General features: G+C 37.5%; 5 protein-coding genes and 1 pseudogene across 12 annotated transcripts in view; 3 read left to right on the top strand and 3 right to left on the bottom strand.

The window, feature by feature from the left end:
* LOC131000296 (single-stranded DNA-binding protein, mitochondrial-like) overlaps positions 1–2,897 on the top strand; it is a 130,013-nt gene extending 127,116 nt beyond the window's left edge. Inside the window, exon 2 of the mRNA XM_057926138.1 lies at positions 2,791–2,897. The gene's annotated coding sequence lies outside the window, so the exon portion shown is untranslated. The remainder of the gene's footprint in view (positions 1–2,790) is intronic.
* Positions 1,880–4,153, top strand: LOC131000297 (single-stranded DNA-binding protein, mitochondrial-like). Its single transcript, XM_057926139.1, has 2 exons — positions 1,880–2,619; positions 3,861–4,153. The coding sequence occupies exon 1, from the start codon at positions 1,980–1,982 to the stop codon at positions 2,616–2,618; it is 639 nt and encodes a 212-aa protein (XP_057782122.1). The 5' UTR covers positions 1,880–1,979; the 3' UTR covers position 2,619; positions 3,861–4,153.
* LOC130997981 (uncharacterized) lies at positions 3,051–4,083 on the bottom strand (annotated as a pseudogene).
* Positions 4,154–5,132: 979 nt separating the features above from the next.
* Positions 5,133–7,739, top strand: LOC131000292 (probable diphthine methyl ester synthase). 3 transcript variants are annotated; one of them, XM_057926128.1, is made up of 7 exons: positions 5,133–5,432; positions 5,805–6,030; positions 6,126–6,250; positions 6,497–6,726; positions 6,817–6,856; positions 6,948–7,039; positions 7,492–7,739. In XM_057926128.1, the coding sequence occupies exons 2-7, from the start codon at positions 5,881–5,883 to the stop codon at positions 7,680–7,682; spliced, it is 828 nt and encodes a 275-aa protein (XP_057782111.1). In that variant the 5' UTR covers positions 5,133–5,432; positions 5,805–5,880; the 3' UTR covers positions 7,683–7,739. The 3 variants fall into 3 exon arrangements, with proteins under 3 accessions (XP_057782111.1, XP_057782112.1, XP_057782113.1); XM_057926129.1 differs by having other exon boundaries at positions 5,706–6,030; XM_057926130.1 differs by having other exon boundaries at positions 5,695–6,030.
* Positions 7,422–15,479, bottom strand: LOC131000280 (indole-3-acetaldehyde oxidase-like). 5 transcript variants are annotated; one of them, XR_009093697.1, is made up of 12 exons: positions 15,178–15,370; positions 11,905–13,482; positions 11,552–11,811; positions 11,236–11,460; positions 10,821–11,039; positions 9,790–10,755; positions 9,619–9,714; positions 9,409–9,507; positions 9,138–9,327; positions 8,777–9,047; positions 7,925–8,157; positions 7,422–7,635 (listed from the first exon to the last, which is right to left on the bottom strand). XR_009093697.1 is itself a non-coding variant. In XM_057926106.1 (10 exons), exons 1-10 carry the CDS (start codon positions 15,320–15,322, stop codon positions 8,830–8,832), a joined length of 3,996 nt encoding a protein of 1,331 aa, XP_057782089.1. In that variant the 5' UTR covers positions 15,323–15,370; the 3' UTR covers positions 8,625–8,829. The 5 variants fall into 5 exon arrangements, 1 of the variants encoding a protein (XP_057782089.1); XR_009093699.1 differs by lacking the exon at positions 7,925–8,157; XR_009093696.1 differs by lacking the exon at positions 7,422–7,635 and having other exon boundaries at positions 7,757–8,157; positions 15,178–15,479.
* A 1,432-nt stretch (positions 15,480–16,911) lies between these two features.
* LOC131000287 (protein AIR2-like) lies at positions 16,912–20,799 on the bottom strand. 2 transcript variants are annotated; one of them, XM_057926120.1, is made up of 8 exons: positions 20,376–20,799; positions 20,218–20,271; positions 19,858–19,977; positions 19,625–19,783; positions 18,610–18,759; positions 18,406–18,522; positions 17,926–18,039; positions 16,912–17,768 (listed from the first exon to the last, which is right to left on the bottom strand). In XM_057926120.1, the coding sequence occupies exons 1-8, from the start codon at positions 20,667–20,669 to the stop codon at positions 17,319–17,321; spliced, it is 1,458 nt and encodes a 485-aa protein (XP_057782103.1). In that variant the 5' UTR covers positions 20,670–20,799; the 3' UTR covers positions 16,912–17,318. The 2 variants fall into 2 exon arrangements, with proteins under 2 accessions (XP_057782103.1, XP_057782104.1); XM_057926121.1 differs by lacking the exon at positions 20,218–20,271 and having other exon boundaries at positions 20,376–20,793.
* Between the last annotated feature and the right edge of the window lie 6,238 nt (positions 20,800–27,037).

Raw genomic sequence — 27,037 nt, 5'->3', positions numbered from 1 at the left:
CTGAATTTTGCAAGAAACGGTTTGAGGAATTTCGATACGCAATTATTGGAAAACTGTTATTGGAAAAAGGTGATACGCCTCGTCCTACCGCTGAACTTAAGCAGGAACTACAATCGATTTGGAAGATTTCATCGGAGTGGAAGTTGATTCCAATGTGTAAGGGCTTTTATATCTTGAAGTTTGATACAATGGAGGATAAGAACATTGTTAAGGATCGAAAGTTCTGGAAGTTGTCGAAGGGATCCCTTCGTATGAGGGAGTGGGTGAAAGGGTTTAATCCCTATAAGGAAGTTTCTTCGTTGAGCCAAGTTTGGGTTAGAATATATAATCTTCCTGTGGAGTTCTGGCATCCTGAAGTTATCACAGCTATTGGCAACGTTGTTGGCACTTCTATTAAAATTGATGGGGCGTCTGCCTATGCCGATGTTGGGCATTATGTTCGGCTGCTTGTCGAAGTTGATTTATCGCTTCCGCTGCAAGAGTCGATGCAAGTTCAAGGAGATGATATGGCTTATCACGTAGAATTCTATTATGAGAAATTACCTCTTTACTGTACACATTGCAGGATCACTGGGCATTGTGTTGATAATTGCAATAAGAAACAACCTCGAGTGGAGATCACAGATCAGGTTAAGGTGAATTCGGAAAAGGAAAATGTGATAACTAAGGGAGATAACCAAACTGATCCAGGGAGTCGCAAGAATTCAGCAGAGGTTCTCAAAAGACCGGTGCAGGAGGGTCCTCAATGGCAGGTGGTTCCGGCTTCGGGACATACTCAGCAGGAGAAGCAGCAACTTTCCCCGCGAACTCAGGATAAAAATCGGTTTGCGCTACTCTCAGAGGAGGCGGCAGATGGCTCACAATCTCAGCAAGAGCCCTAGCAGCAGCAGGCTGCTCCTTTGACGGAGCAACAGCAGTTCACGCCGAGGGGACCGGTGTTGGTTGTGGGTTCTCCGGCTTTGAGGGCAACTTCTCCTACTAAAGCCAATTGTCTTAACCTTGCTATTGAGGATTCAAGTCATGGGATCGATGCGGCTACGATGACTGAACCAGATTTTTTGGGCATCCATGCTTCCCAAGTGGTACTCGAGAAACCGTCTGGGTCAGTGTCTACCACACATGTTGTGCCTAATTCTAGTAGTGGCATTCCCACAGCCGCTATTACGACTTCAGCATCTCAGGATGCGCCTTGCATCGCTCGCACCCCTGAGTCTGGTGTTTCAATCGTTCCTCTGCATGATGACTCGACTCATGCAACTGGCGGACAACAACCTTCTACACGTGTGGCCTCGGGGAGGAGTGATATGCCTCTTGATCAGGTTCGCCCAGCCTCATCAACAGTCGAGCTCACTGAAGCTCCTACGGGCAAGCGAGGCAGAGGGCGTCCTAAGGGCGCTACCAAGCAATTCGGGAAAGGGGGGTTTCTGATACCTCTTTAAAGCACCGGTTACGACATCCTGCTATTCCAAGCTCCAATATTAGTAGACCTTCGGATATTCCCGGGGATGCAGCGGCTCTTGCGATGACGGGGGTCTCTTATCAACGTTGGGGGGACATCATGAATTCTGATATTCATACGGTCTCTAATCAACGTTGGGGGGACATCATGGATTCTGATATTCATACGGTCTCTAATCAACGTTGGGGGGACATCATAGATTCTTATAATCATACGGAGGATGATGCTCTTGATTTTTGATTGTCATGGGGTTCCTGCTATGTAGCTCCTGCACATTTCTTGACTCTTTTTTCCTCTCACGATGTTTTTCCCTCTGGGTCTTCGCCGTTATAGTTTCGTAGCCCGTTAGTTTGCGTCTGTTGTGCCTTCAACGGGTTTTCTTTGTTTTTTTCGTTTTTCTTTTTCTCAATAAAATTCCAATTCAGCAGAGAGTATTTTTTTAGTACTATTACTCAAAAGTTGAGTGCTGAACCTGTTCCGCTAAACCTCAGTAGGGTTTTGAAGCTTCGATAGCAATTCCATGGCGTCTTCTCTCTCTAGAAAACTGTCCGCTGCCATTCTCTCAAGGCACACGCCACTCTCTTCACTATCAAACACATCTCTCTCTTTCTGCACCAAAAGTCTCTCCTCCCCAGATTCCGACTCCGAGTCAGGCTCACCCCATCCCACCCCCGATTCCCCCCCTCCTAACCAGCAGCGCGCCAACGCCGATCGACCCCTCGAAGACGGTTTGGACCTCGGCATTTACAAGGCGATATTGGTGGGGCAGGTCGGGCAGGCGCCGATTCAGAAGCGCCTGCGGAGCGGGAAAACGGTAACCCTAATCTCACTCGGAACGGGCGGCATCCGCAACAATCGGAGGCCGTTGGACAACGAGGATCCGCGTGATTACGCCAATCGCTGCGCGGTGCAGTGGCACAGGGTCTCCGTTTATCCGGAGAGATTGGGCGAGCTCGCCGCGAAGAATCTTGCTCCCGGTTCTACATTGTACGTGGAAGGGAGCCTCGAGACTAAAATATTCAATGATCCGATTACTGGCCTTGTCCGTCGAATCAGAGAGGTTGCTGTGCGTCGCAATGGGAGAATTTTGGTTTTGGGAAACGGTGGTGAAGCTGCGCAGTTTTCACGGACTGATATGGCTGGCGTTGGATATTACTGAGGTGCTTTTCTTTACTTTGCTTGGCTAGAATGCTTATGTGATCTGATCGCAATGCTTTAGGAAGTAGAGGAATTAGTAGTTGGATTTGGTGTTGGCCATGAATTTGTGGTATCTTTATGCCATAATGTTCATGTATGTGGTATGTTTCCGTTTTTCAAGTTCCACAATACAGTGCTACGGTACATTTGAAGAATTTGTCGATTTTTGTTCGCCTAGTTTGTTCTTGATTGTATTGGTTGTTACCTTGATCTCAATATTATTATCCTGAGAATGTGATAACTATTAGTGCTATGCATATCTCGGACATTGAATTTCCTGGGCTATAGTTATAGAATGTCGTAAGCACAACTCAGAGGCAGCGCCTTTTGTATGAGTTATGCATATTGTGAATGTGTTCTGATGCAGAGGATTGCATTTACTGCATTGATACTAGTTATACTAAGTAAGTATTACTACTAAAGATTTAGGTCCCTTGCCTAGGATTAGTCGTCAAACCAAATCCGAATGGGAACAGAGGATCATAATGTGGATCACCTACATTCATGGGGAGCTGGTTGACTGATTTGAACCAAGTCCTAGGAAGTTTTCCAGTGAAACCATATTGACCAAATAGGACATCAGCTACACCTTGGCCTTCTGTTCCTGGCAGCCATGCTGCCACAAGTGCGTCTATCTTGTCAAGATATGACCACAACAACGCATCTGACAACCCCGCAGACATTCCTGATAGCACTTGGACCTGGTTCAATTATAGTTAGATTTTTGCTATCTCCATATTCCTCTGCATATGGCACCTCACCCACAATACATTTGGTAGGGTTTTCAATGTGGACAACTTGAGTAGGAGGGTCTACTGTCTTTCTCATAGGATTTAAGACTGTAGTTCCTGAAAATGCAGATAAACGAGAAACTCAGCTACATTTACTACTTTCAGTACAACTTTGTTATTTGTAAAGATGTTCTTTGCTGAAGGTTATATTGCTGTTTTGGTAAGGAAAGCTATGCATATTAGAAAGAGTGGAAATTCATCTAATCTGTGGAAAACTAGTTTGAATTTCATTGAGGGTATTGAAGCTATACCAAGTATGAGATAATTGCCTTTGACACCCGGCCCTGCCATTTAACTGTCCAGCCTCCACATTGATATCCAAGATTATCTGCATGAGTTCCTGCAACTAGTACTTTGTGGGCATCCTTTTTAAGGGGGAGCAAGGGCTGATTTGCAGATTTACCATTTTTCAGAAGCACTAGTGACCTCCTCACTGCTTCCCGATGATTCTTTCCAAAGAGTATGCTTTAGTTAAAGCAGAATTGCGATGACAGTAGACAGTTGCAGGAAGGTTTATGACTAAATTTGTGAGATGGTATACCTGGCTCTGCCAAGTTGGTCTACCAAGCTAAGATCGGCCAAAGGGTTTTCAAAGAGACTAATGTTGTTCTTCACTTGGTAGGTCAGATCGTCCATGAATTCTGTAAATAGTACTCCCTCCGTCCCAGCTTTTAGTATCCAACTTTCCTTTTTTGGCCGTCCCATATTTTAGTATCCATTTCTATTTTTGATAAAAGTAGGTGGACTCTTACTTCACTTTAATTATTTTAACTCTCACATAAAATGTGGGACCCTTATTCCACTCACAACACATCCATCACTTTATTAAAACCCGTGCCGTTCTCAACTGGATACCAAAAATCGGGACGGATGGAGTATTAGATTAGATAGAAGGATGACCAGAAATTTGAGGAAACCTGGTTAGCATGCATTTTCTTGATAGGGATTCCCAGTTGACTGGAAACAGCGCCATTTTCACCAAATCTTCACTTTCACATTCTACTTTTCACTACCTAATGCATATTCGATTTTCCTACTTTCTCATGAGAGAGCCTTTTCTATAACTTGGAGCCAAACAAGTTTGTACTCGTCAGTCGTCACATGTTTTTAAGAAATTGGTTGAGCCTGGGTGAGTGAGATAAAGGGTCTCATTTTTATTGTGAGATATATCTATGTAAAATTACTCATTGAATCCAATAAATTTTTTACATAACTATGTAAAATTACTCATTTACTTTACATTTTTCATACATTATAGTTTATTAAATAACAAACTACTGATTTAATTTTAAAATATAAATTACAATTAATTTAATTCGGTAAAAAAAATTATGTAAAATAGATGTCATAGATAAAATTAGCTCTAATAGATAAGAAATAAAATCAAAAAAAGGTATGTTCCTCAAAAAAAAAAAAAAAAAGGTATATGAACAAAAATTCCTATTATTCAATAACCCGTTATAGGAATCAACAACCCACTTTAATATGATAATTGTGAACTCTTAATTGAATTATTATTTCTAAATTAAAAGCAAAACTGTTACTAAATAAGCAACACATATTTAAAAAAATTAATTAGATTTAACCCAAAAAAATATGGAAGAAATAAAAAAGAAAAGATTGATAATTTCCCAAATTAAAATTACATGAATTAAATAAACTAAACGAATAGCCCAAAAACAAAATTACATACTGGCAGCGCCGCTTCTTTCTTCTCTCTCTTCTCACTCTCGTCTCCTCTCTCTCTCTCTTGCATTCTTGGCAGCGCCGCTTTCTGTCTCTCTCACTCACTCTCTCTCTCGTCTCCGGCCTCTCCGTGCCGCCGCCCTCGCCGGCTTGCTCAACCCTCTCGTCTTCCAGTTTCTCTCATTTCCTCTTTCAGTGCGCCGCCGCGCTCCCAGACTCTCCCAGTCTTCCTCGTCGCCCCGCCTCCTCCGTCCTTGACGCCTGCGTTCGCAGCAGCAGCAGTGGCTTCTGTCCAACAGGTAAAGCCAAAAACAAAGGATTCCGCTTCTTCTTCACAATAGCTTTTTATTCAACGTTTATTTCTCTTCAATCCGCTGTCGTGAGATTTGCAAGTTTGTCTATTTTTGTGAAGGTAGAATAATAGATCTGAAAAACTGCTTTGAAGAAATTTTTGAATTGAACATGTATTTATAGCCATTACCTTCATCTAGAAAAGAGTGATTAACTTATGTGTATTACTGCAAGTTTTAGCAATACCCAATAGTTATTTATGCATTACAGATTTCCAACAGATATATTGCTGCACTCTATTGGCAGGAAAATGGCTAAGTATGGATGCATTTGGCTTTTATATATATATAGATAGATAACAAAATCCTGGGTTTATATAGGGTTCGTCTTTGAGAGTTGGGACCTCCCAAAATTACACCAACACTGCACAAAAGAAAAATCCCCAAAAAGGCGAGGATGTTATACATAATTGGATTAGGGTTAGGAGATGAGAAAGACATCACACTAAGAGGGCTCGAGGCAATCAAGAAATGCAGTAAAGTTTATATGGAGGCCTACACTTCTCTCCTCTCCTTCGGCATCACCTCCGATGGCCTCTCGAAATTGGTGGGCCTTTGTTAATTTCTCCTTTTGTTCTTTATCTTTTCAATTTTTTTGTGTTAATTGTGCAAGAAAGTTTGGATCTTTATGAATGTTTGCAGGAAAAGGTTTATGGGAGACCTATAATTGTCTCAGACAGGGAAATGGTTGAGGAGAAGGCAGATGACATGCTGTTAGAAGCTCAGGTTTCTGACGTGGCATTTCTGGTCGTTGGAGACCCTTTTGGGTATTTTATTTATTTTCCATATCTCCAATTTCTGATTGTATACTAATTTAGATTATATAGTTGGATAATATATGCTGGTTTTTAATTGTGTTGATAGATTGTGTAGTTTGGGTTAGAAGGAAAGGGTGATGGAGGTTTAGCTGCAACTATAGTTGTTTGTCATTGGCTGATGATTATGTTTGAGCATTTTTGAGTTCATTGGGGCATTTTTGCATTGGTTTCGATTGTTATGGGCATTGTTTGCAGAGCAACGACGCATTCTGATCTCGTTGTCCGGGCAAAGAAGTTGGGAGTGGATATTAAGGTTGTGCACAATGCCTCAGTTATGAATGCCATTGGAGTTTGTGGCTTGCAGCTATATCGTTATGGAGAGACGATCTCAATCCCGTTTTTCACTGAAACTTGGAAGCCTGATAGCTTTTACGATAAGATTAAAAGAAATCGGGAACTTGGATTGCATACCCTTTGCCTTTTAGGTAATGTTGATATTTTGCTGCTGCTTAGATCAATAGAGACTTGTAAGATATCCTAAAATGTGCACTGATTGCATATGTTGCAATTTGCAGATATAAAGGTGAAGGAGCCTTCACTAGAGTCACTATGCAGGTTAGCTGTTGATATGTGTTCTCGTGTAAACCTTAACATTGTCATTAGTTTGGAATTTATAGTATAACTTTTTGACTGTATGGCATTTCAGAGGTAAAAAGGTTTACGAGCCACCAAGGTTTATGACGATAAACACAGCAATAGAACAGCTCTTGGAGGTGGTGCAGAACCACCACGATTCAGGTAGTATGAATGTGCATTTCAGCGTGTTTGGATTTTTCGTATTTTCATGAGTAGACGTATAAGTGATCAGTTTCATTAGCTTGCTATAAACTGTCCAATTTGGAACCAAGTGTTTATTTGATTTTGTTGTGAGGAGGTGCATGATCAGATGTCAAATTGGTGTATTACTTGATACTTTGTAGATAATTGTTGAGTTGAGAACTCCTAGTGACATTTTGATGCTCAACTAGATTATAAATTTGACATATTATAAACTGATGCAAATGTTTGGTGTGGGTGATATTGACACTAGTTTATTTGTAGTCTCTTTCACTGGTTTTATACATTAGACTAAAAGAAAAGCAATCATATTCACATTAGTGAAATATGCTTCTTGTGATCATCTCAGAAAGTTGGGTTATTTAATTTGAACTAATTGACGTGTTGTTGTAAATGCCCTTTTCATATTTCAGCTTACAACGAAGACACGACGTGTGTTGGATTGGCGCGGGTGGGTTGTGAAGATCAGATGATAGTTGCAGGTTCCATGAAGCAGCTCTTGACGATAGACTTTGGCCCCCCTTTGCATTGCCTTGTGATTGTGGGTGATACTCACCCTGTAGAACAAGAGATGCTCTACTTTTATCAAATCAACAATAGTTGAAAGTACCTTTCAATTTTGTTATATAATTCAAACTGTGAATTCAATTTTTGTTGGAAATATCTCTTATCATTCAATTTAATTTGTAATTATCTATTGCAATTTTATTTCTCCCACACCATCATTACATATTTACATTGGCGTGTATAAAAGAAGATAATTATTACCATATCATTTTAAAGACATGAATATTGTAGCTAGGGATGTTGGTTGATCAAATTAATAAAGAAAGAAAAAAGAATTACCAATGAAATATTTGTTTTCTTCCCAATCTTTTCTTCAAGGCTCATTCTCTTCATCAAGTCTTTGATTCTTGCAATCAATGGCTGTTTTGGGTCTTTGTATTTCACACATTCTTTTTCTGCTGTTGCTTCTGTAACTACTAGCACCAATACCACCATTCTCATCATCTTCATACCGATCATTACCTTTGTTGTTGTTGCTGTAAACTTCTTTACCCTCACCTCTGCAACACAACCTATATTCAACAAATAATGTGTAATAAATTGCGTCTTGAAAAGAGAATAAATCAAGTAATACCTCAAGTTGCACTCAAGAGTGTAGAGAGAAATATGGAAGATATTTATGTTGTGTCAGTGAACAGTCATGCATTCTTGGGGGTTAGATTTTGTTAAGTGTGTTGTTTCTTGCTTTCAATCATCATTAAACTGCACATTTACATTTTGCAATTATGAATTGCCAAAGATAATTCTTATCCTAGGATTCCCAATTCCTTATCATTTAGATTTTTACCTAATCATGTACATTTTTTTTATACTAACACTACCCCTACAAATTATATCTTTATTCCACTTACAACAACTTTATTAAAATTCGTTACGAGAGTTCAAGAGTTCGAGAATTTGAGATTTTTTTGCAGCAATTCCAGTAACTTTGTGTGTTAAAATCGTTGGATATTTATAGGACCATCAACTACAATTTACATATTTTAACAGTCCACTCTATTATATTAGTAGAAATTTTGGGCTTACAATTTCCTAGTGACTATGAACTACAATCAACCTGCATTCAAGATTTACACAACGCAAACATATTGAAACTAGCGCGCATCACACATTATTCATCAACATATTTACCTATAGAAGATGATGCCGACGACGAGGCCAAACGAAGCAATGGCGACGCAGCTTCAAAAAGGAGCAAGCAAGTTGCGCAAGTAGGCCTCGATATAATCGAGGCCGCAGTATTGCTTAACGACGGGCAAAGTAGCCGGAACATCGAGTTGGAAATCGGAATCAGTCCCTTGCGTGGCTCCCCAAGCTTTGAGCTGTTTTCTAGCCTCAACCACAGCTGCTCTTGTAGCGCAGTACACAGAAACTGCCAGAAGCAGAGGAGGTTCGCCACTAGCTGCACGCAACCAAGATACATATATGCATTATGATTTATGTGACAACAACACACAAAGCCATCGCTATTAAAATTCAAATACTACATTACCCTTAGACGAGAGCACGCGGCCTGGGTGACGTCCGCTGTTGAGCACCTCAGCATTGAACTGCTTGGGAATGTTGTCGAGGCTCGGGATCTTGTAAGTCCATGTGCTGTTTGTAGTGACCAGTCCCTCTTCATTAGTCAAGTATTCTTCAAGCATGAAAAAACCCACTCCTTGAATGAAAGATCCTTCAATCTGTATATATATATGTACCAAATTCATATAGATAGGATGAATTGCATTTATCTACATAAGTTAATGACACCACTTTCTCACCTGTCCCAAATCAACAGCAGGGTTCAAGCTCTGCCCACAATCGTAGATGATATCTGTTCTCAGTATAGATTTTTCGCCTGTGAGGACGCATATCTCCACCTGCAACCAAAACAAACTCGTTTGAATCATGACCAAGTTAGTAATTTTTCATATTTACTTTATATATAGCTCAGTTGATTAGAGTTTGTGCACGCAACCAGCAAAAGTTACCTCGCTTACTGCAGCACCGTAGTTCAAGTATTTTGTAGAACTAGGCTCAGGAACAAAGTAGGAATTTGCTGCCAAATTTATAGACTGATTACGTGCCTACAAAATTCAGATCACAACACATTATCAATATTTGGATGGAAAATGTTGGCAAAAACTGAGGGAATAACAGACCTCAAGAATCAGATCATTCCATTGGACTGAACCCTGTTGCTCTTGCAGCGATGTGGCAAGAAGGCTTAACCTTTCAACTAAAACATTACAGCATTCGATCACAGCTGCACAGCATGCTTCAGACGTGGTGCTTCCGGCAGTTAAGCCTCCTTGTACTAGGCTCAACGTGTCTGACTGTACAACTCGAACTTTTTCAAGTAGGTCGTCCGTTCCATCACATTGGATCAAGCCGAGAGCATAGGCAGTCGCTTGTTTAACCTTTGTCCAAAGCCCTTGCCCCATCTCTATGCCTCCAACTTCTACAACGACAGATCCATCATTAAGGATGCTTACTTTCCCCGGGAACCCACTCACTACCACTTCATACACAACCGGCACGCAAGAAATGCCTCTTTTGCGCCACATGTTAGAACGATTAAACTGCTGTACCGATGCAATCCTCTCCACATAGCACGATGATTTAACCAACTGATCCCAAATACGAGGCAGAGTGTACTCCGAGAAGTCCCCAGCAGCATCAGCATAGAACAGTTGCAGGCTCTCGTGTGTGTGAAAATTGATTTCTCTGACTGAGAAGGGCTCCATTGACAGCACAGACGCGACGCGCTCTATTATAGCTTCAGCGATGAAACTCCCCTGCACGTCGCCTGGGGCCCGCACCATTGATTTGCTGGTATTGTTGGTCTTGCATAGTTTTATGTCGAAAGAGAGAGCTCCCCAGTTGTACTTTTTCACTCCTGCAACTATCATGTGTGGGATGAAGGGGCTGAAGTCTATAAAGAAGCCTGCATCGATAAGTATGTCGAGGTGAAGTGCTGTCATCTTGCCATTGGACTTGAATCCAACGCTGTAGGTTATCTTCATAGGATGTCTCCCACCTGCGATTATCATGTCAGTGTTTCGATCTATATAGCTTCTGACTGGTCGCCGTAGTTTTTGAGCTGCAAGTGCACATGCTGTAGCTACCTGAAAACACAACATTCATGAGAGATAGACAGACAGACAAGAGAGGGATCAATGATCACACTCACCTTCATTGCTCGTTGACACTTTCCACCGAAGCCTCCACCTAGTCGTCTTGTAATAACACGAACATTGTGCTCGGGGACACCAAGACATCGTGCAATGGAAATTTGAGTAAACTCAGGGGATTGGACTGCACTATAGACCACCATGCAGTTGTCTTCATCTGGGATCGCAAGCGCTGTTTGCGTCTCCATGTAGAAGTAGTATTGAGAACCAAGTATAATCTGAATGTCAAGATCAGCAAATAATGACAGAACTATGATGAGTATGCAGTAGATTTGTCTTACAGTTTAAGTTGATGAATTTTCAAATTGTGAGAGTTAGAAAAGCACTTTTAGCTTATGACAACATGTCTAACTATGGTGACTTAAGATTTTTCATTTAGAATAAACAACAACAAAAATGAGCAATTGATAGTACCTCTGCAGAGAGAATCTTGTGATCAGCTTCAGCCATTCCTTTGGAGAAATCACCAATCACTTCCGTCTTTAAGTAAGGTTCGTAACGAGGAGGAGGAGGATCGAAGAAACTTGAGTTTTCGACAGCATCTTCAACGGTCAAGATTGGTGGATCTAAGCCTTCTGTCTCATAATCCACTTGAGCCATTCTTGCAGCAAGGTTGGCTTCCTTTTGTCTATCTGCAACCTAAAGAATATAACAAGGCAAAGTCAGAGAAACATCCGGTTACAATTAGTACAAATATCCAAACTTCTAATATACGAGAAGTTCCAAATACCACAAACGCGATTATATCACCAGCAAACCCGGTCGTATCACCAGCAAACAAATATTCAGAACCAAAGAAGGCCGTGGCTCCTATATTTTCTCCTCCTTCGGGGATGTCTTTGGCAGAGATAACATCAACAATTCCACTCGGTTTTGGGACACTCTCGAAGGAGACACCCTTCACTCGAGCTAGAGGCTTCGTGCTACAAATAAGTGCTCCGTGCAGACAATGTGGAGGCGAAGGAATGTCATCAACGTACACAGCTTCACCTGCACATTCATTCGTATAAACAACAAGACAAACGGATTTAACAAAACGTCGTTCAGTCCAAAAGCATACACACGAAAAAGATCAGAACAAACCAGAAGCTTGGATGACAGCTCCAGCTTTGGGGATAGGCTCACCAACAGGATAGTAATCACTAGACTCAACAGACTGTTTTGCAGATGAGACCAATGCAGCTACCTCCGACAGTGAGCCACCAAATGTGGGAGAAGAGACATCAACAAACGTAGTGAGAAACGAAAACAAGAAACTCGCTGCTAAGCTCTTCCTGTAAGCAGGATACGACGTTCCATCTTCAGGTTCAACAGCACGTTTCACCAATGTAAGTGCTTCATACAAAACTTCAACAGTTAGTGTTTTCCCTGCCAGATACTCCTCCACTTCCCTAGCCCTCGTCGCGTGGTCTATCCCATAAGCGCCAAAAGCCAGCCGAGCATAGTTCACAACACCACCACCACCCTCTTTAAAGCTAACATCAGCCAAGAAAGCAGCATTCAAGTATGGCAATGCATTCCCAAGCGGCCTTGGTGCAGCTCGGTAGCTCTCAAACCCCAATCTCGAATCACTCGCACTACAATCCAAGAAAGGAATGTGGACACTCAGGAGCACGTCTTCAGGGGCGAGAGGTGGGCCGTACAAGAACTCATCCATCGTGATTCTTTCCCGTGCACGGCCTCTCAAAAGAGCTAGAGTCGAGCCCACAGCAAGAAGCAATGTAGCAATATCTGAAGGGAAAGATCTCCTCTGTGCCATCACCAAATTCCCCCCTATGCTGGCTGAGTTCCTGATGAAAATGGAAGCAACCCTCTCCATATGCTCAGCTATCTTCTCCAAGACTAAGCTGGATTTCCCTTCCTCCTTGAGATACGATATAACTCTTGAAATCGGAAAAGCTGCTCCGAATTCAACCCCGGAGGCATCCCTTGTCACCATTGAGAGCTCCGGAATGTACCTAAGATCAATGTATCTGTCATACTTTTCTGTCTCTTTGTAATACCCCGTCCCCGTGTTCCCGACAACTAGCTTGACGGAGGCGCCATCTCCGGTGATCAACAAGCTGCCGAGCTCCTCCAGACTAACCGGAGTGAACCAAGAAAGCCTCTCAGAGTTCAAAATCGACTCACATTCCTCTCGACATTGTTGCACATATGGACAAACATCCTCTTCTGGATTGTACGGTGGCAATTTACTAACCCTAGCTTCGCCCCTTTTCCAGAAAGAGTTGATCCCCAAATCCTCGAGATCTACATCGGCGGCGAAGCTCTTGCAGGCGTCGGCAATGGGGCGGTAGCCGGTGCATCGGCAGAGGTTTCCTGTTATAGCCGTTTGGGCTTGAGAGAGCGTGAGGCTGGAGAATCCGCGGGGGGGCTGCGGCGGCGCGTGAGGAGGAGTTGCGTCGGCGTTGGCGAGCGCTGAGAAAAACGACATGCAGAATCCGGGAGTGCAGAAGCCGCATTGAGAGGCGTGGAATCCGGCAAACCTTTGGTGGATTGGGTGGAAGCCGTCTTTGCTATTTCCGAGGCCTTCGCTTGTGGTGATGGAGAAGCCATTGACGCTGCAGACAAGAGTCAGGCAAGAACTCACGCTGAAAATCTCTCTTTGCTTAAGCACAGGGTTGAATCTCGACACCACCACCACACAAGCTCCACACCCACCTGCAATGTTTTCAATCGAAGAGAGAATTCATAACATTGCTTCAACACAAATGATGAGCTGTCCATTATTGTTCCATATCCCAAAAAAAAAAAAAAAAAAACTATTGAAACTGTAATTTGTGCATGCAAAATAATTACCATGTTTCCACACGTCATGGAATCAACTTTGTTGAAAATACGTAATTTTTGAAAATCTCGCACCCCGTGATTCAAAAAACGGAATGAGATTTAGTGTACCACACTTTATGTCCCACTTTCAATTTTATTTATTTTCTTATATATTTTTTCTTCAATTTCAACTTTATATGCTTTAGTTTAATTTTGTGACTATTAACTAGAGTTTATTCTATCAATTTAGGGTATATAATTATTTTTTATCATTTAATTTCACTTTTATTAGTTAATAATAGGTTGATAAATTCAAAATCATGGTATATACTTTTTAAAAATTTTAATTTTTAAAATAAAAATTAAATATAATTCATAGTATCATAATAAATTTTATTTTTATAAAAAAATATTTTTAAAATAATAGATATAATAATGGGACACAGTGGCACACATAAAATTGTGGGATGCTGGATCTCATCTGATTGAAACCCCTAACAAAAATATTTGTTCATTAAAATTATTGATTTGTTCAACATTTTTAAATTTGGCGAAAAAAAAATAATTTCTCCATATAACCTAACTCTCTCTCTCTCTATATATATAGTATATATTAATTCATTAAATATACATTAAAATTCTATATGATTTCCTCTTTTATCTTTTTCTACATATTTAAAAGAATATATCAATTTATTAGATTTACATAAAAATTCTATCTAATTCCATTTTCCATCGCTACATCAAAAAATATGTTTGTGGTTTCGTTTCACTAATTTTATCTTTCATTGCTACATTAATTAAAGTGTATCTTCAGTTTTATATTAACCATAAAAATAAAAAAATAAAAAAATAATTATTATTAATTACTGCTCTCGTCCATGAAAATAGGTCTTAAGGAAGAGCGGCAGAAGTTTCAAGTGGACAAGGGGACCCATAAATTTCGAAAAAAAAAAAAAGGTACAGAAAATTATTAGTAAGAGAAAGGTCCACACAAATTAGCATGCGATGGGTCCATGAATCATAAATAAAGGATTAGGACATGAGATTATGACTTACTTTCGTCCGTCGATGGAGGGAATACTATCATGAAATTTATTACAAGTATTTAACTCTAATACTCCATCTGTCCATTAATTCAAGGCTTTTTTTTTTTCTTTTTGGTCCGTCCATCAACTCAAGACCTATCTATTTTTAATAAGTTTTTTTTTTTCATATTTTAATTGGTGGATCTTAATAAACAATACAGTTTTTCTCCACTCAACTAATAAATAATACATTTTGTGGGTCAATTTCTCCACTCAACCAATAAACAATATATTTAGCGGGTCCCCTTTCTCCACTCAACTAATAAAAATACATTTTTTTTCTTAAAATCTGTCTCGTAGGTTTGGAAGACAGAGGGAGTAATTGATTAATGTAAAGTTCATTGATTATGCGTAATGCATACTCTCTGGTAGTAAGGTAAATATATTTTCAAAGAAACATTAAATATATTATCTTAACATGCGAGAAAAATAAAAGTGAATTATCATGAGACGGAGAGAGTAATCAGGATTACGAAACGATGAATGGAGTACGGTATACCTTCGCCGCAGCCGAGCTTGAGGCTCTTGAAAGGAGTGGCGGAGCGCAAGAAGTCGAGCAAAGTGGTGGAGGGATCAACTTCGGCCACCGCAAATCTCTCGCCGTTCACCTCAAACACGACACCACACTCATCTCTTTTCTCCATTTTCCTCTTATAAATTAAGCCATCAATGGGTGCTGAAATATATATATATATATATATATATATATATATATATTCAAAATTCACAGCCGTCACTTGTGACTTTTAAGACCACGCTGCCTAAATCGAGCTTTGCATAAATGCGTTGATCACCTCACGCATTTACACTCCTAGCTAATTAAATGCTAATGCATTCCCTCATGTAGAAAATGACACTACAACTTTTCTTTATTTTACCTAATTTCTTACTCTTTCTAGCTTACTTAATTATCAACTCCAAGGATTTGAGTAGGTAAGTATAGTGATTTAACCAACTCCAAGGATTTGAGTAGGTAAGTATAGTGATAGATTGGCATTTTTCAATCAATCAATAACAATAGACGTTACAATACAATCATTCATAGCAACAAATTAATTTTATTTTCATCTTACACTGTTTTTGTGTCTATAAAATTAAGATAGTATTTCCTTAGGTTGAAAAATGACACCATCAAACGCAACTCAAATATTTCTTGATGTTGGAAATGACAGCCAAGCTCTAAGCTTCAGAATGTTACGATCGTCTCATGAGTATTAACGCTTCTACCTTACACCATTGCCATCAAGATCTGGCTATTTCCAATTAAAAATAATTTATTTTTTTGGATTAACAAATTCTTTCTCTCTCCCCGTTCCGTTAAAAGTGGTCTATATTTTATTTTGAGCTCTCCCATAATAAATGGTATATTTCCACAAATAATAAAATTGAGAGGGTGTTTGGCTGGAGATGAGATTCGGTGTGCCACTATGTCTCACTCGTATATCTATTATTTTTTTAAATATTTTTTATAAAAATAAATTTTATTATAATACTATGAATTATACTTTATTTTTATTTGAAAAATTTATATTTTTTGGAAAATATATAGTGTGACTTTCAATTTGTCAACTTATTATTAGCTAATAATAAAAGTGAAATAAATGATACTTATAAAATAATTGTATACCCTAATTTGATGTAATAAACCCAAGTTAATAATCACAAAATTAAACAAAAGCATATAAAGTTGAAATTGAAAAACAAAATATAAGAAAATAAATAAAATTGAAAGTGTGACATTGAGTCTCATTTGATTTGGCTGAGCTTATAAGCTCTTCAAAATAACTTATAAGATGTTTAACGGCTTATAAGCTCCCAAAAAAATAAGTTATTCTATCTCAACTTATTTTTTCATCATCTTATAAACAACACTTATTTACAATAATAACTCAACTATAATTTTTTATTATTATTATTATTATTATTATTATTATCTCTACGATTTTAACAATATTGACTCCACACATCAGCCCTATAATTCTGAAGTATAATTTAATTTTGAATAATTAGAAATGAACAATACCATAAAGGGACTAGGGAGGAATGACTAATCTCGTATTCATGGAAATGAGCATTACTTCAAGAATAAGCTTTCTCCTATTAGAAAAAAACATACACATGAATCTCCATACCATTCTTGCATACTAAAATTCGATGAACCTAACTTATTCTGTAGCAGAAGACACCACGGATTCCGCAGGATTTTTCGAAGGTATGAAACAAGTCAAGGAAATCCGGTAACATAAGATATAAAATTATAACACATGGAGAAATTGTAACACGTTTCAAAATTACAGATTACATACCCAGTTGGGTGAAGGAAAGAAGAATGATCTATATAAAAAAAACACAAACACAACAAAATGCAAATTACCGAAAGATAATTAACTGAAAAGTGGGCAACATTATCCTGTGTATCTAAGGAGGGCCATGCTTTGGCTTCACGGCAGACGGTAAGTATGCAATATTCCATTTCCACAAGCCTAATTGCCACTTTTCAGCATACTCCTGTATATAATGTCTTGCAGAGGGGGTACAAAAACCTCCGGCATCAGCTGCTCGTGACTGCTTAAACATCCCCGTGCAAGGCCTAGGACGGCATCTGATAGTCCCGCACACACCTCCTTGAAATAAAAAAATTTACCACCAATCATCGTTTCTTCCCACGCCACCATAACCGTTGCTATTATTGCCGAATCTTGATGCCGTATATCTACGCTGATGATACCTATTTGACCCGTTTGATGGAGAATCATTAAAATTGATCTTTCTAGGCCTTTTAGAAGAATGAGAACTTGATGCATAATCACCATTTGAATAGGGATTCCTAGATTTTCTATCTCTTGGGGTAGCTGGGGATCTCCAGTAATTATCTTGGCTTTTACTGCTATGATAATCTCCGGGGTCTTCAGTAATCCAACCACCTTTATGCTTTGGTTTTGCAGCGGAATAAAATTCAATGCCCTTGGATTTCTTCCCTTTCCATGCCTTTCCAATATCATGTGAGGCGGACCGGGTCTCCAAATGATCCCTCTTCTTTTTGGGAGATTTGTGCTTGGGTGTTGATGGTTCACGGTTTCTCTTACTAGCCTGGTCAAATTACCCAGAAACTCAGTGTCATTGAAGCAAGCTCAACCAATTATTACGAAGACAGTATAAGCAAACAGATTTCACCAATTTTAATTATCGAAAGTTATGCTGAAGTGTCAAGACTGTAAGAAAGTCTAAAGGGAACACAGTGACGCACCTTCATTGAGCTGGTGCATTCGCGTGCAAAATGTCCTACTATGCCGCACTTGTAGCATGAACTATCAGGTGCTTTATCATTTGTATCCCAACGGCTATGAAAGCCAGAGCAAGCCTGAACAAATCAGAAACTACTTTAGAAATGGAATTCGCTGAAGCTAAAGCCAAAAAAATCATATATAGGTGTGCGCTTCCTATGATGTAGCAGCACCACGTCAGAATTGGGAACAAATGACGCACACAGCAGTAATAACAAATGTAAAATTCTTCAGGTCCCAACATAAATGGCAACAAAAAAAAGCAGCTAGTGAATGGATCCTAGAATGTTTCATAACAAGCAAAAGCCAACTATTGTTCATAGGTCACACTATAAAAGCTTCTACTGCAAAAGAAGATACAAGCCTGTATCAGTATGCCTTCTTATTTAATCAATGATGTTTTTGATCTGACCAAGAACGCATTGAATGTATATCAAACTCACCAAACCCGTATGGCCGGAGAGACCACATCTATAACAAGAAAATGCTTTGGGTCCAGGATCGCCATAATCTTTACAACAAAGATGGCCATATGTCCCACAAACATAACATTGTATTTCCTGCAGAGCACTCAGGTGTTGTCAAATCTGTGAAGATAAAACAACAATAATAATAATGCAGTAAAGCATCTCCCAAAAAAAAAGAACCTTCAAATCATCTGGGCAATAGTCATTCCTACACGAGAACATTTCATGCCCTAAATCTCCGCATTTTAGACATATCTTTGAACTCTTGTACCTCTCAGGGCAATCTTTAGCACGGTGACCTTGTTGCTTGCAGATAAAGCAATCTCGCCCCTGTGCAATAAAGGAGATAGAAATCATCCTTCCAAAGACACGATTTCTTTAAGGCACAAAAATCATTAGCATAAATTACAAAACCAAGCTGACTCAAATTGAACTTCCGTTTTAAAAACTAAATTCCCAAATTCTCTTTTACATTGAACCAATAAATGGAAACTTGTTATGTTTACTTTTACCAAATTCAAAATGTTGTATTTATTTTATTTATTTTTGGCCAACCAAAAAAAAAACACAAGATACTCTAATATTTTCTAGTAATTTCTCATTACCAGGAATGAGTATTAACATATAGTAGGTTATAACTATAAGATTTTCTATTTTCCACAAGTTTCTTGCTAGTTACGACTGGATTTTCTCTATATTCTTATTCAATTTGTTTACAAGAAAATGCAATGCGTCTATTAAAAAAATCAATGTAGACTGCTAAACCATAAAAAGATTTTTCATATTACACAATGAAATTAACTAGATGCTATATCAACAAATAGACAATACTGATGTGAAGAGAGATGGCATACTGTAGGGAAATGACGGAACGCATAGATAGCCATTTTGGAATTTCCATAAGTAGTCTTGCATAGTCATTTTCACTAAGTGTATCTTCGAAAAGATTAACATTTCTTTATGAAACAAATGCTATTTCAAAATGGACAATAACAAGAGCTAGGAATTAAGTTAACTAATCAAATGAGAAAGAAAGTACATGCACTTCTTATCATATCCCTGACCACAGTATATCAATTAAATAATCCAGATAATAAAGCAAGATTGTTTCTCATAACGTACAGTGCAAATAAGTCTGCTCTTATCACCCAGGAACAGTAAAAAAAATTGTGCAGCAGTTTTCTTGAGTATATACCTTAGAACATTGTTTTGCATTATGTTCAAAACTCCCACAAACAAAGCAAGGTTTCTTTCGCCTAGCTGAAGTACAGTTGACAGTCGTGTGACCCTCTTCGCCACAATTATAGCATGCCCCCCAACTGTTATCAGGAGGATCAAAGTACCTCGGCCCCCGCTGAGATCACAAAAACAATCATAAGCGACTAGTCGCTCATCTCAAATGCTTGTGCACAAGTTACTTAAACTCACGAGAAGTTTCCTCAGGACAGCATTATCTGACACTTCAACAGGATTGGTTTCGACAGCTATACTAGCAACCTCGGCAGTGTTGTCAATCTCTGGTTTATCTTTCTCCTTGACATTATCCACCTAAAGAAATTGAAAGGCAGAAAAGAAGCTTAGATTCAGCATCACCCTTTTGACAGAACATACATTTTACAATTCCTAACGTAGTTACATCTGAACGCAGAAAATAAAACTATTACAACCACCCAATTAAATCAGAGGACATATATCCAACAGTGTAATAATTCCCCATTGTATGAATAGAAATATGAATCATAATCGGCATATAAAATCTCTAATGGTGAAGTTAACTAATCATAATACCAGAAACAATTCTCCGCAGAAATCTTTAAAACCCGCATCTATCTCATTTGTTACCTGACAACATGACACAAAATTACTTGAATAAGTGGCTAAACGCGAACTTCAATAACTAACCAGTAAACAACTTTCAAATAAAGCAAGTTCTACTCAATGCTTACGGCATCTCCAGGAAGCTCAACTTCCTTGCTCTTTCTCCTCTTCTTCTTCTTCTCTCTCTTACTCCGCTCTTCCTTCAAATTCTCAACTACTTCCGCTACGCCGTCTCCCCAGGGATCATTCTTAGCGGCTCGCCGCATGGATTTCTGAACGATTTTGAGACTGAGATCTTCGTTGGCCTCGGCGTCATCGTCATCGCTCGCCGCTTCAATTGGGGATTTCCGCTTTCTTCTGTCTTCTTCCGACGACGAATATTCCTCCATTTTCGCCGCTTTCGAACTCCCTCTCCTCCCCATTCCTGAATGAAATTTCCGAGGAATCGAGAGATTTTGAAAAACCTAACCCTAAATTCAATTCGGGGAACCAAAAAGAGAGGAACTACAGGGCCGGGCCTGTGGGCGGTCGGGCATGGGCGATGGCCAGGCCACAAAAAATTGAGGGCCCAATTCTTTAATATTAATATTCCATTAATTATTTGCTTTATGTATACTAAAAAATTTAGATAATATAATTTATTGTCAAAATTTTAAAATTCAATTTAAAATCAATTTCAAATTAATTTGATGATAATTTTGTAACATAATTTTGAGGGCCCAAAATTTTAAATATATTTCATTAATTATAGACTTTATATATACTAAAAAATATTGGGCAATATAACTTATTGTCAAATTTATATTATATAAAATCTTCAAAGTTCAAATCAAAATATAAAATTATGCTGACAGTGCCAGTTACTGTGTCTTACTGTTATACTAAACGGAGCTTCTCAATTTTAAAATCGTTGAAAACGTATTTGATATGGTCAATGTCTCTATAGAGATTGAATGATTTGACAATAAGCTCAATCACTTTCAAAAATAGTAAGTTATGTTCTCCCGCCAAAAATCAACTTACTATTTTTGGGAATAATTTTTTGTTTCTATTTTTTTTTATCAATTTCGTCTACACAAGATAATAATAATAATAATAATAATAATAATAATAATAATAATAATAATAATAATAATAATAATAATAATAATAATAATAAATTCATACAAAAAACGTACTAAAAAATTAATAAATGTAAATCATATTAGAAATTCTATTTTTAAGAGATATATATATATATATATATGTATATATATATAATTATTTATCTACAAATTTATATTTTAAGCTAAAGAGTTCTAAAATGAACAAATATAAGTTTAATCTTTGTAATTGCAATTAAATAATACTATAGTGAAAATATAAAAAAAAAAAAAAACAAAATAAAATAAACAAATTTTAAAATGTTATGATCCTTGATCATGGCAAATTTTAAATTTCATCTTTGCTAGGTTGTATTTGTTAATGTTATCAAAATACAAATTTTAAAATTAAACTATACATTCATTAAATATATATATATATATATATATTTGTACTGTGTATATTTCAGTAGAAATTTTGTATAAGTTATTTTAATATAATGTGTATATATTATATCATCTTTAATTTTGTCATGTATGAACAAAATTAAAATTCAGGGAAAATTCCGGAATGAGTTAAAGTTTATGTATTTATATTGCAACTTTATATAGTTGAAAAAATAGCAAAATTCACTAATAGTTTGTGGATTTACAGTCAATTAACATCTCAAAAAAATATATTATGAAATGCAAATCAGTAAAAAGTAATTAAAAGTTCCAAAAATCCTTTCAAAACTAATAGAAAAATTGAAAGAAAAATATCTAGATATTTTGGTGGAAATTTTTTAAATAGATAATAATAATCGTTAGTTAAAAAGGTTTTGTCAAGATCTTGGTCATTCATTTTATATGCTTGTAATTATAATTATAAGATGATTTTATCTTCATTTTAATGCTATTATCTTTATTAGAGCTATTTTTTATATAATAATATAAGTAACTTATAGAATTTTATTTTCTAAATATAATATTCTAAAAAATATAATTTTGTTTGCCGTGCATCCCACGAGAGTAATACTAGTTATATATAGAAAAAGAGATTAAGAGATTTTAGATAACATGGATTTGAACGATCTCATAGATAATTTTGCAAGTAAATTTTTTTACTAGATAAAGTCATTTTGTATTTTTACTAGATAAAGTCATTTTGTATAAGTAATGGAAAATTTTATTTTTTAATATATTGATGCTCTATTATATTGAGGGCTCATTTTTATAATTTTGTCCATGACCTCATTGTTCTCAGGACCGGCCCTGAGAGGAAAGGAATAATGAAACGCGAGGCTGCATAGCCACTATCTAGTGGGCCTAACACTGGCCAACAAGAAAAATTTTGGCCCAAAAACTGAAATAGGAATTAGCTGATACTTACCTATTACCCAAAAGATAATAAATTAGCATCCAATTATCCAATGGTTATTAAAAATTGTTTTATCTATTAGGTAATCTATATAATATATAGAAGAGGAGTTTTCTCCCTCTACTTTTTATCTCTCTTCTCCCATCAATTTTTTAACTATTTTTTTTCTCTTTTTTTATAATTTTAATTCTTTTCTAAACATGATCAAATTTAATTTATAAAAAAAATATTCAATGTGCATCTTAAACTTAAATTCGTCAGAAGATCTTTAATATGGTATAAAAATTATCAAAAATGAATTTCAAACGAATAGGTTACTAAAATTTTAAAATATTTTATTTTCTTTTTCTTTGTTAAAAATTTTCAACTTTTTATTTATGTTTGTGAATAAAAATATTTATTTATTATTATTATGTGAAATACTCTATAATGATAATGTGTAATATTAATTTTCATTATCAAATAATTTAAAATAATTTAATAACTATAATTATCATTACACTTTATACATAATTGAAAATTACATTTTTTAATTCAAAATTTTATTGAGTAATTAGTATTTTATTTTTAAATCATATTTTGCATTTATATATTATATTTTATTTCTGTTTACTATTTATATATTTTTATTTAAACATATCATTTAATTTCGATTTCGCTGTGCATCGCACGGATGGCTGTACTAGTAACTTCAAAGGCTGAGTTTTGGCTCCAATTTGTGGAGCTCAAATTCAAAATTTGAATCAGCTAATTGTTGATCCTCTATAGAGGATACTTAGTTCCTAATTTTTCCATCTTCATATTGTTATACTCCATTTTACAATTGTAATTCTCTTTTATATCTTTAAAACTTCTTTTATTTCTTTGATAAAATCTTCAATAGTTTTTGAATGGTAGTATTCTTCTAAATTCTTACCGAAAACTTTAGTTTGTTTAAAAAAAATATTTCTTTGAAATAAAAATGTATTTTGAAAAGTGAACACACAATCTGTTCTGCAAATCTACTTTGATAAGTGCTTCCTTATTCATTTATTACAGTAAGTCGAAAAAGAAAAATCAAACTTCGAATACACCCTAATAGGCTGCCGCCTTACTGCATTTTTTGCGTCGATTGAAGGAGATGGGGCGAGTCGGCGAGGACTGGGGGCGGCTATCGTTGGACGACAGAAAGCCTGGGAAATAGTGAAAACAACAAATAGACGGTGATTACGTGTGGCCTAGATGAAGTCATTGAGCCTTGAGGGAGTTGACAGTGCGAGTTGGAGACGACAATGCAAGTGGATGCGACAGATTCTTAATTTGCAGAGTTTGAGAGATTGGGGAAAGTGAGAGCGGCACATACAAAAATTAGGGTATTAAGTGAATATAAAACTTGGAAAGAAATTCTACTTCATCATCATTCTTCGATAGTAGTACTATTAGATTAAAGGTTTAATTGCCGCTAAATTCACGAGAAATTCACAAATTCAGGAATATATCACGACTTTTAAATTTAGCGAGTAAATGCATCATCGAAGTAATTTGTTTGATTTTTCCCCCGGCGATCATACGCGGCATACTTAAAGCTGAGTTGGCATGACTTGGCAGCCGACATTCCAAGGTGGCATTGTTGGAACGATAAATCACAAGACGTTGCTTTTATTAAAGCTTTACTAGACGTCGTTTAAGTTACAACGACGTCGTTTCATCAGTGTCTTGTATTTGTGACAAACATGGTTTTCGTACCTCAATTCCACATGATTTGTTGTCATTTTCCTTCATGTTTTGTTTGCCAATGCGTGTTTGTACCATAATGTTGAGTTTTATGAAGATTTGATGTCTTGGTGTAGTTTTGGAGTAATTTCAGGAAAAATCAAGGATTAATTGGAGGATTTTGAAGCTATGAGATTGAAGTACGTCTCGAGAGGAATCCGTGAGCGCAAACGGCGACCAAATCCGAGTCCGGACGAGGGAGAACGGAGCAAAACGAGCGGACTGTGCAAAACGCCCAGTACCCCGCGGTCACCACCCTCGGCCGCGGGGTGGGACCGCGGGTCAGCTGTTCCCGACTCCAGGAGTCACCCGCGGTCACCACCCGCGGCCGCGGGGCGGGACCGCGGGTCCCCTGAGCATCCCCCACGTTTGAAGGCCGCGGACGCGGGCCGTGACCGCGGGAAAAGGGCGGGGCTTCCCCCAAGTGGGCCCCAGACGCGATTTTAGCCCCAAAACTCCATTTTTCCCTTCTTTTCTAACATCATTCACAAAACACACCCACTTCATCTTCCCCAACTCTCCAATCCCAAACCCTAGCCTCCATTCTCTACCATTTTTTTCTCTCTTCCACACACAAAAACAACACCAAAATCAAATAAAGAAGGGGAAGACTTGGAAAGGAGCTCATCAAGACTACATGATTGAAGATCAAGATTATAGGATTTGTCTATGAATCTCTATCTCTCTATATCTTTATTTATGTTTTCTTATGACTTGAGATTTGCTTTTATTATGAATATGCTTGGCTAAAATCTCTTATCTTAGGGATTAGATTAGATGGATTTGTAATGGATTGATTTCTTTGTTCAATATATATCTTGATTGTGCTTATTGCTATCTTTTCAAGTCCTAGATTTATCTCTTGTATGATTGGTTGGCCACCTTTTGTGCATTTCTAATTTGTGATTTGAATCGGGAGAGGATAATTACAATAGATTAGGAGTTTGATACATATCATCTCAATAAACCGGGAGGTTGAGAGGTGGGTGAGGGCTTGTTGATCTTTTGTGCTCTTGGGAGTTATAGGTTAGAAATTGACCGGGGACGGCAATTATGACCCGTAATCTACTATTTTAGTCGTCCGGGAGGGGGCTAAAACTAGTGGGGAGATCGCCCTAGATAAGTAGGCCATATCAAGATTTATATTGATTTAGATTTAAGTTCATTACGATCCATCGAAATCTAGTCCCTAGGATAACTTTCATTCGAGTCATTCCCCAATTTATTAACTAAGTTTATCTTGTTGTTATTTTATTTACTTGCTTTATTTAGCTTTGTTTTAGTTCTCAATATCTCTTCATCTTTGGTTTGTCTAAATAGATTGAAAACAACTTATTAATAATATTTAGAAGTTTGAATTCACCAATCCTTGTGGGATACGACCTTGCTTCCCTATGTTGCAACTACACCGTATACTTGCGGCGTGGTGAAAATAATAGCGAACAATTTGCCACCAAAAATTACCCCCATTTAGTCATTTACACTTTAACCCTAACATTACCTTAATATAAGCGGGAAAAGGTTCAAGAGTCCAAGAGTCACGACCTGCCGCTGTTCTTTGAGGACTGTGGGTGGGATTTGGTTGAGATAATAAAGAATTGCAGTGTCAGATTGAAGGTGGCATCTGGGACCACATAGGGTTCAAAAAATGTCTCAAAGGTAGGCCCTTTTAACCATTTTTTAAGTGTTCTTCACTTAAGTCAATAAAAACTTGTTTTTTTTTTTTTTGCATGGCTGAGAAAAAGTTCTTTTTTGTTCATTTGCAGTGATACTTTCTATATTTTATCACATCATGGTGGTCATTTTATGAAGTTGGGTGGTAAAGATACCTATTTAGGTGGAACAGTTGAATGAAAAATGAAGTTAAATAGAGATGTTTGGATATTTTGATGTAACCGAGTTAGTGGAAAACATAGGGTCCAATAGTTATTCAAAACTGTGGTACAGGACTCAGAATGATGATTATGTGGAAATAATATCTGATAAAGAGGTAAAGGATTGGTTGGCCACAATTTCTGTTAAGACCAATGTATTGAACCTGTATATTGTGGGTACCAAAGTTGGAAAAGGATTGAATGATAAGGGTAAGTCTCAATTACATGTTGATGAAGTGCATACTGTTAGTGATAAGAATGGCAAGGGTAAGGATCATTTAGTTGTTCATAATAATTGTGGGAAGACTGATAAGGGTAAGTATAAATTACATGTCAATGTAGTGCAGACTGTTAGTGATAAGAAGGGCAAGGGTAAGTTAATTGAGCAGAAAAATGGGAATGATAAGGATGAGGATCATGATGATGAACAGGCTTTATGTGACCACTATAATGATTGGTTAGTGGCCAGTGATGAGAGTGAAGATGAAGACTATGAACCACCAGAAGATTTACCTTCTAGTGATGATGATGGCTTGGATCATGATGATGAACAGGCTTTATGTCTCTCGCATTCTGCCGGAGGAAGGATCACATTTTTGGTCTCCGCCGCCAAAGGAGGTGCTACGCGTTGATGTGGATGTTGTGTTCCGAGAGCAGGGTATGCAGTCTGGGGTTGAGTTTATTATTCGTGACTTTAAAGGAAAAGTTATTTTGGCTGGGTG

Source organism: Salvia miltiorrhiza, chromosome 8 (genome assembly GCF_028751815.1).
Source record: "Salvia miltiorrhiza cultivar Shanhuang (shh) chromosome 8, IMPLAD_Smil_shh, whole genome shotgun sequence".
Classification (NCBI taxonomy): domain Eukaryota; kingdom Viridiplantae; phylum Streptophyta; class Magnoliopsida; order Lamiales; family Lamiaceae; genus Salvia; species Salvia miltiorrhiza.
This window is presented reverse-complemented; position numbering and strand designations above follow the sequence as displayed.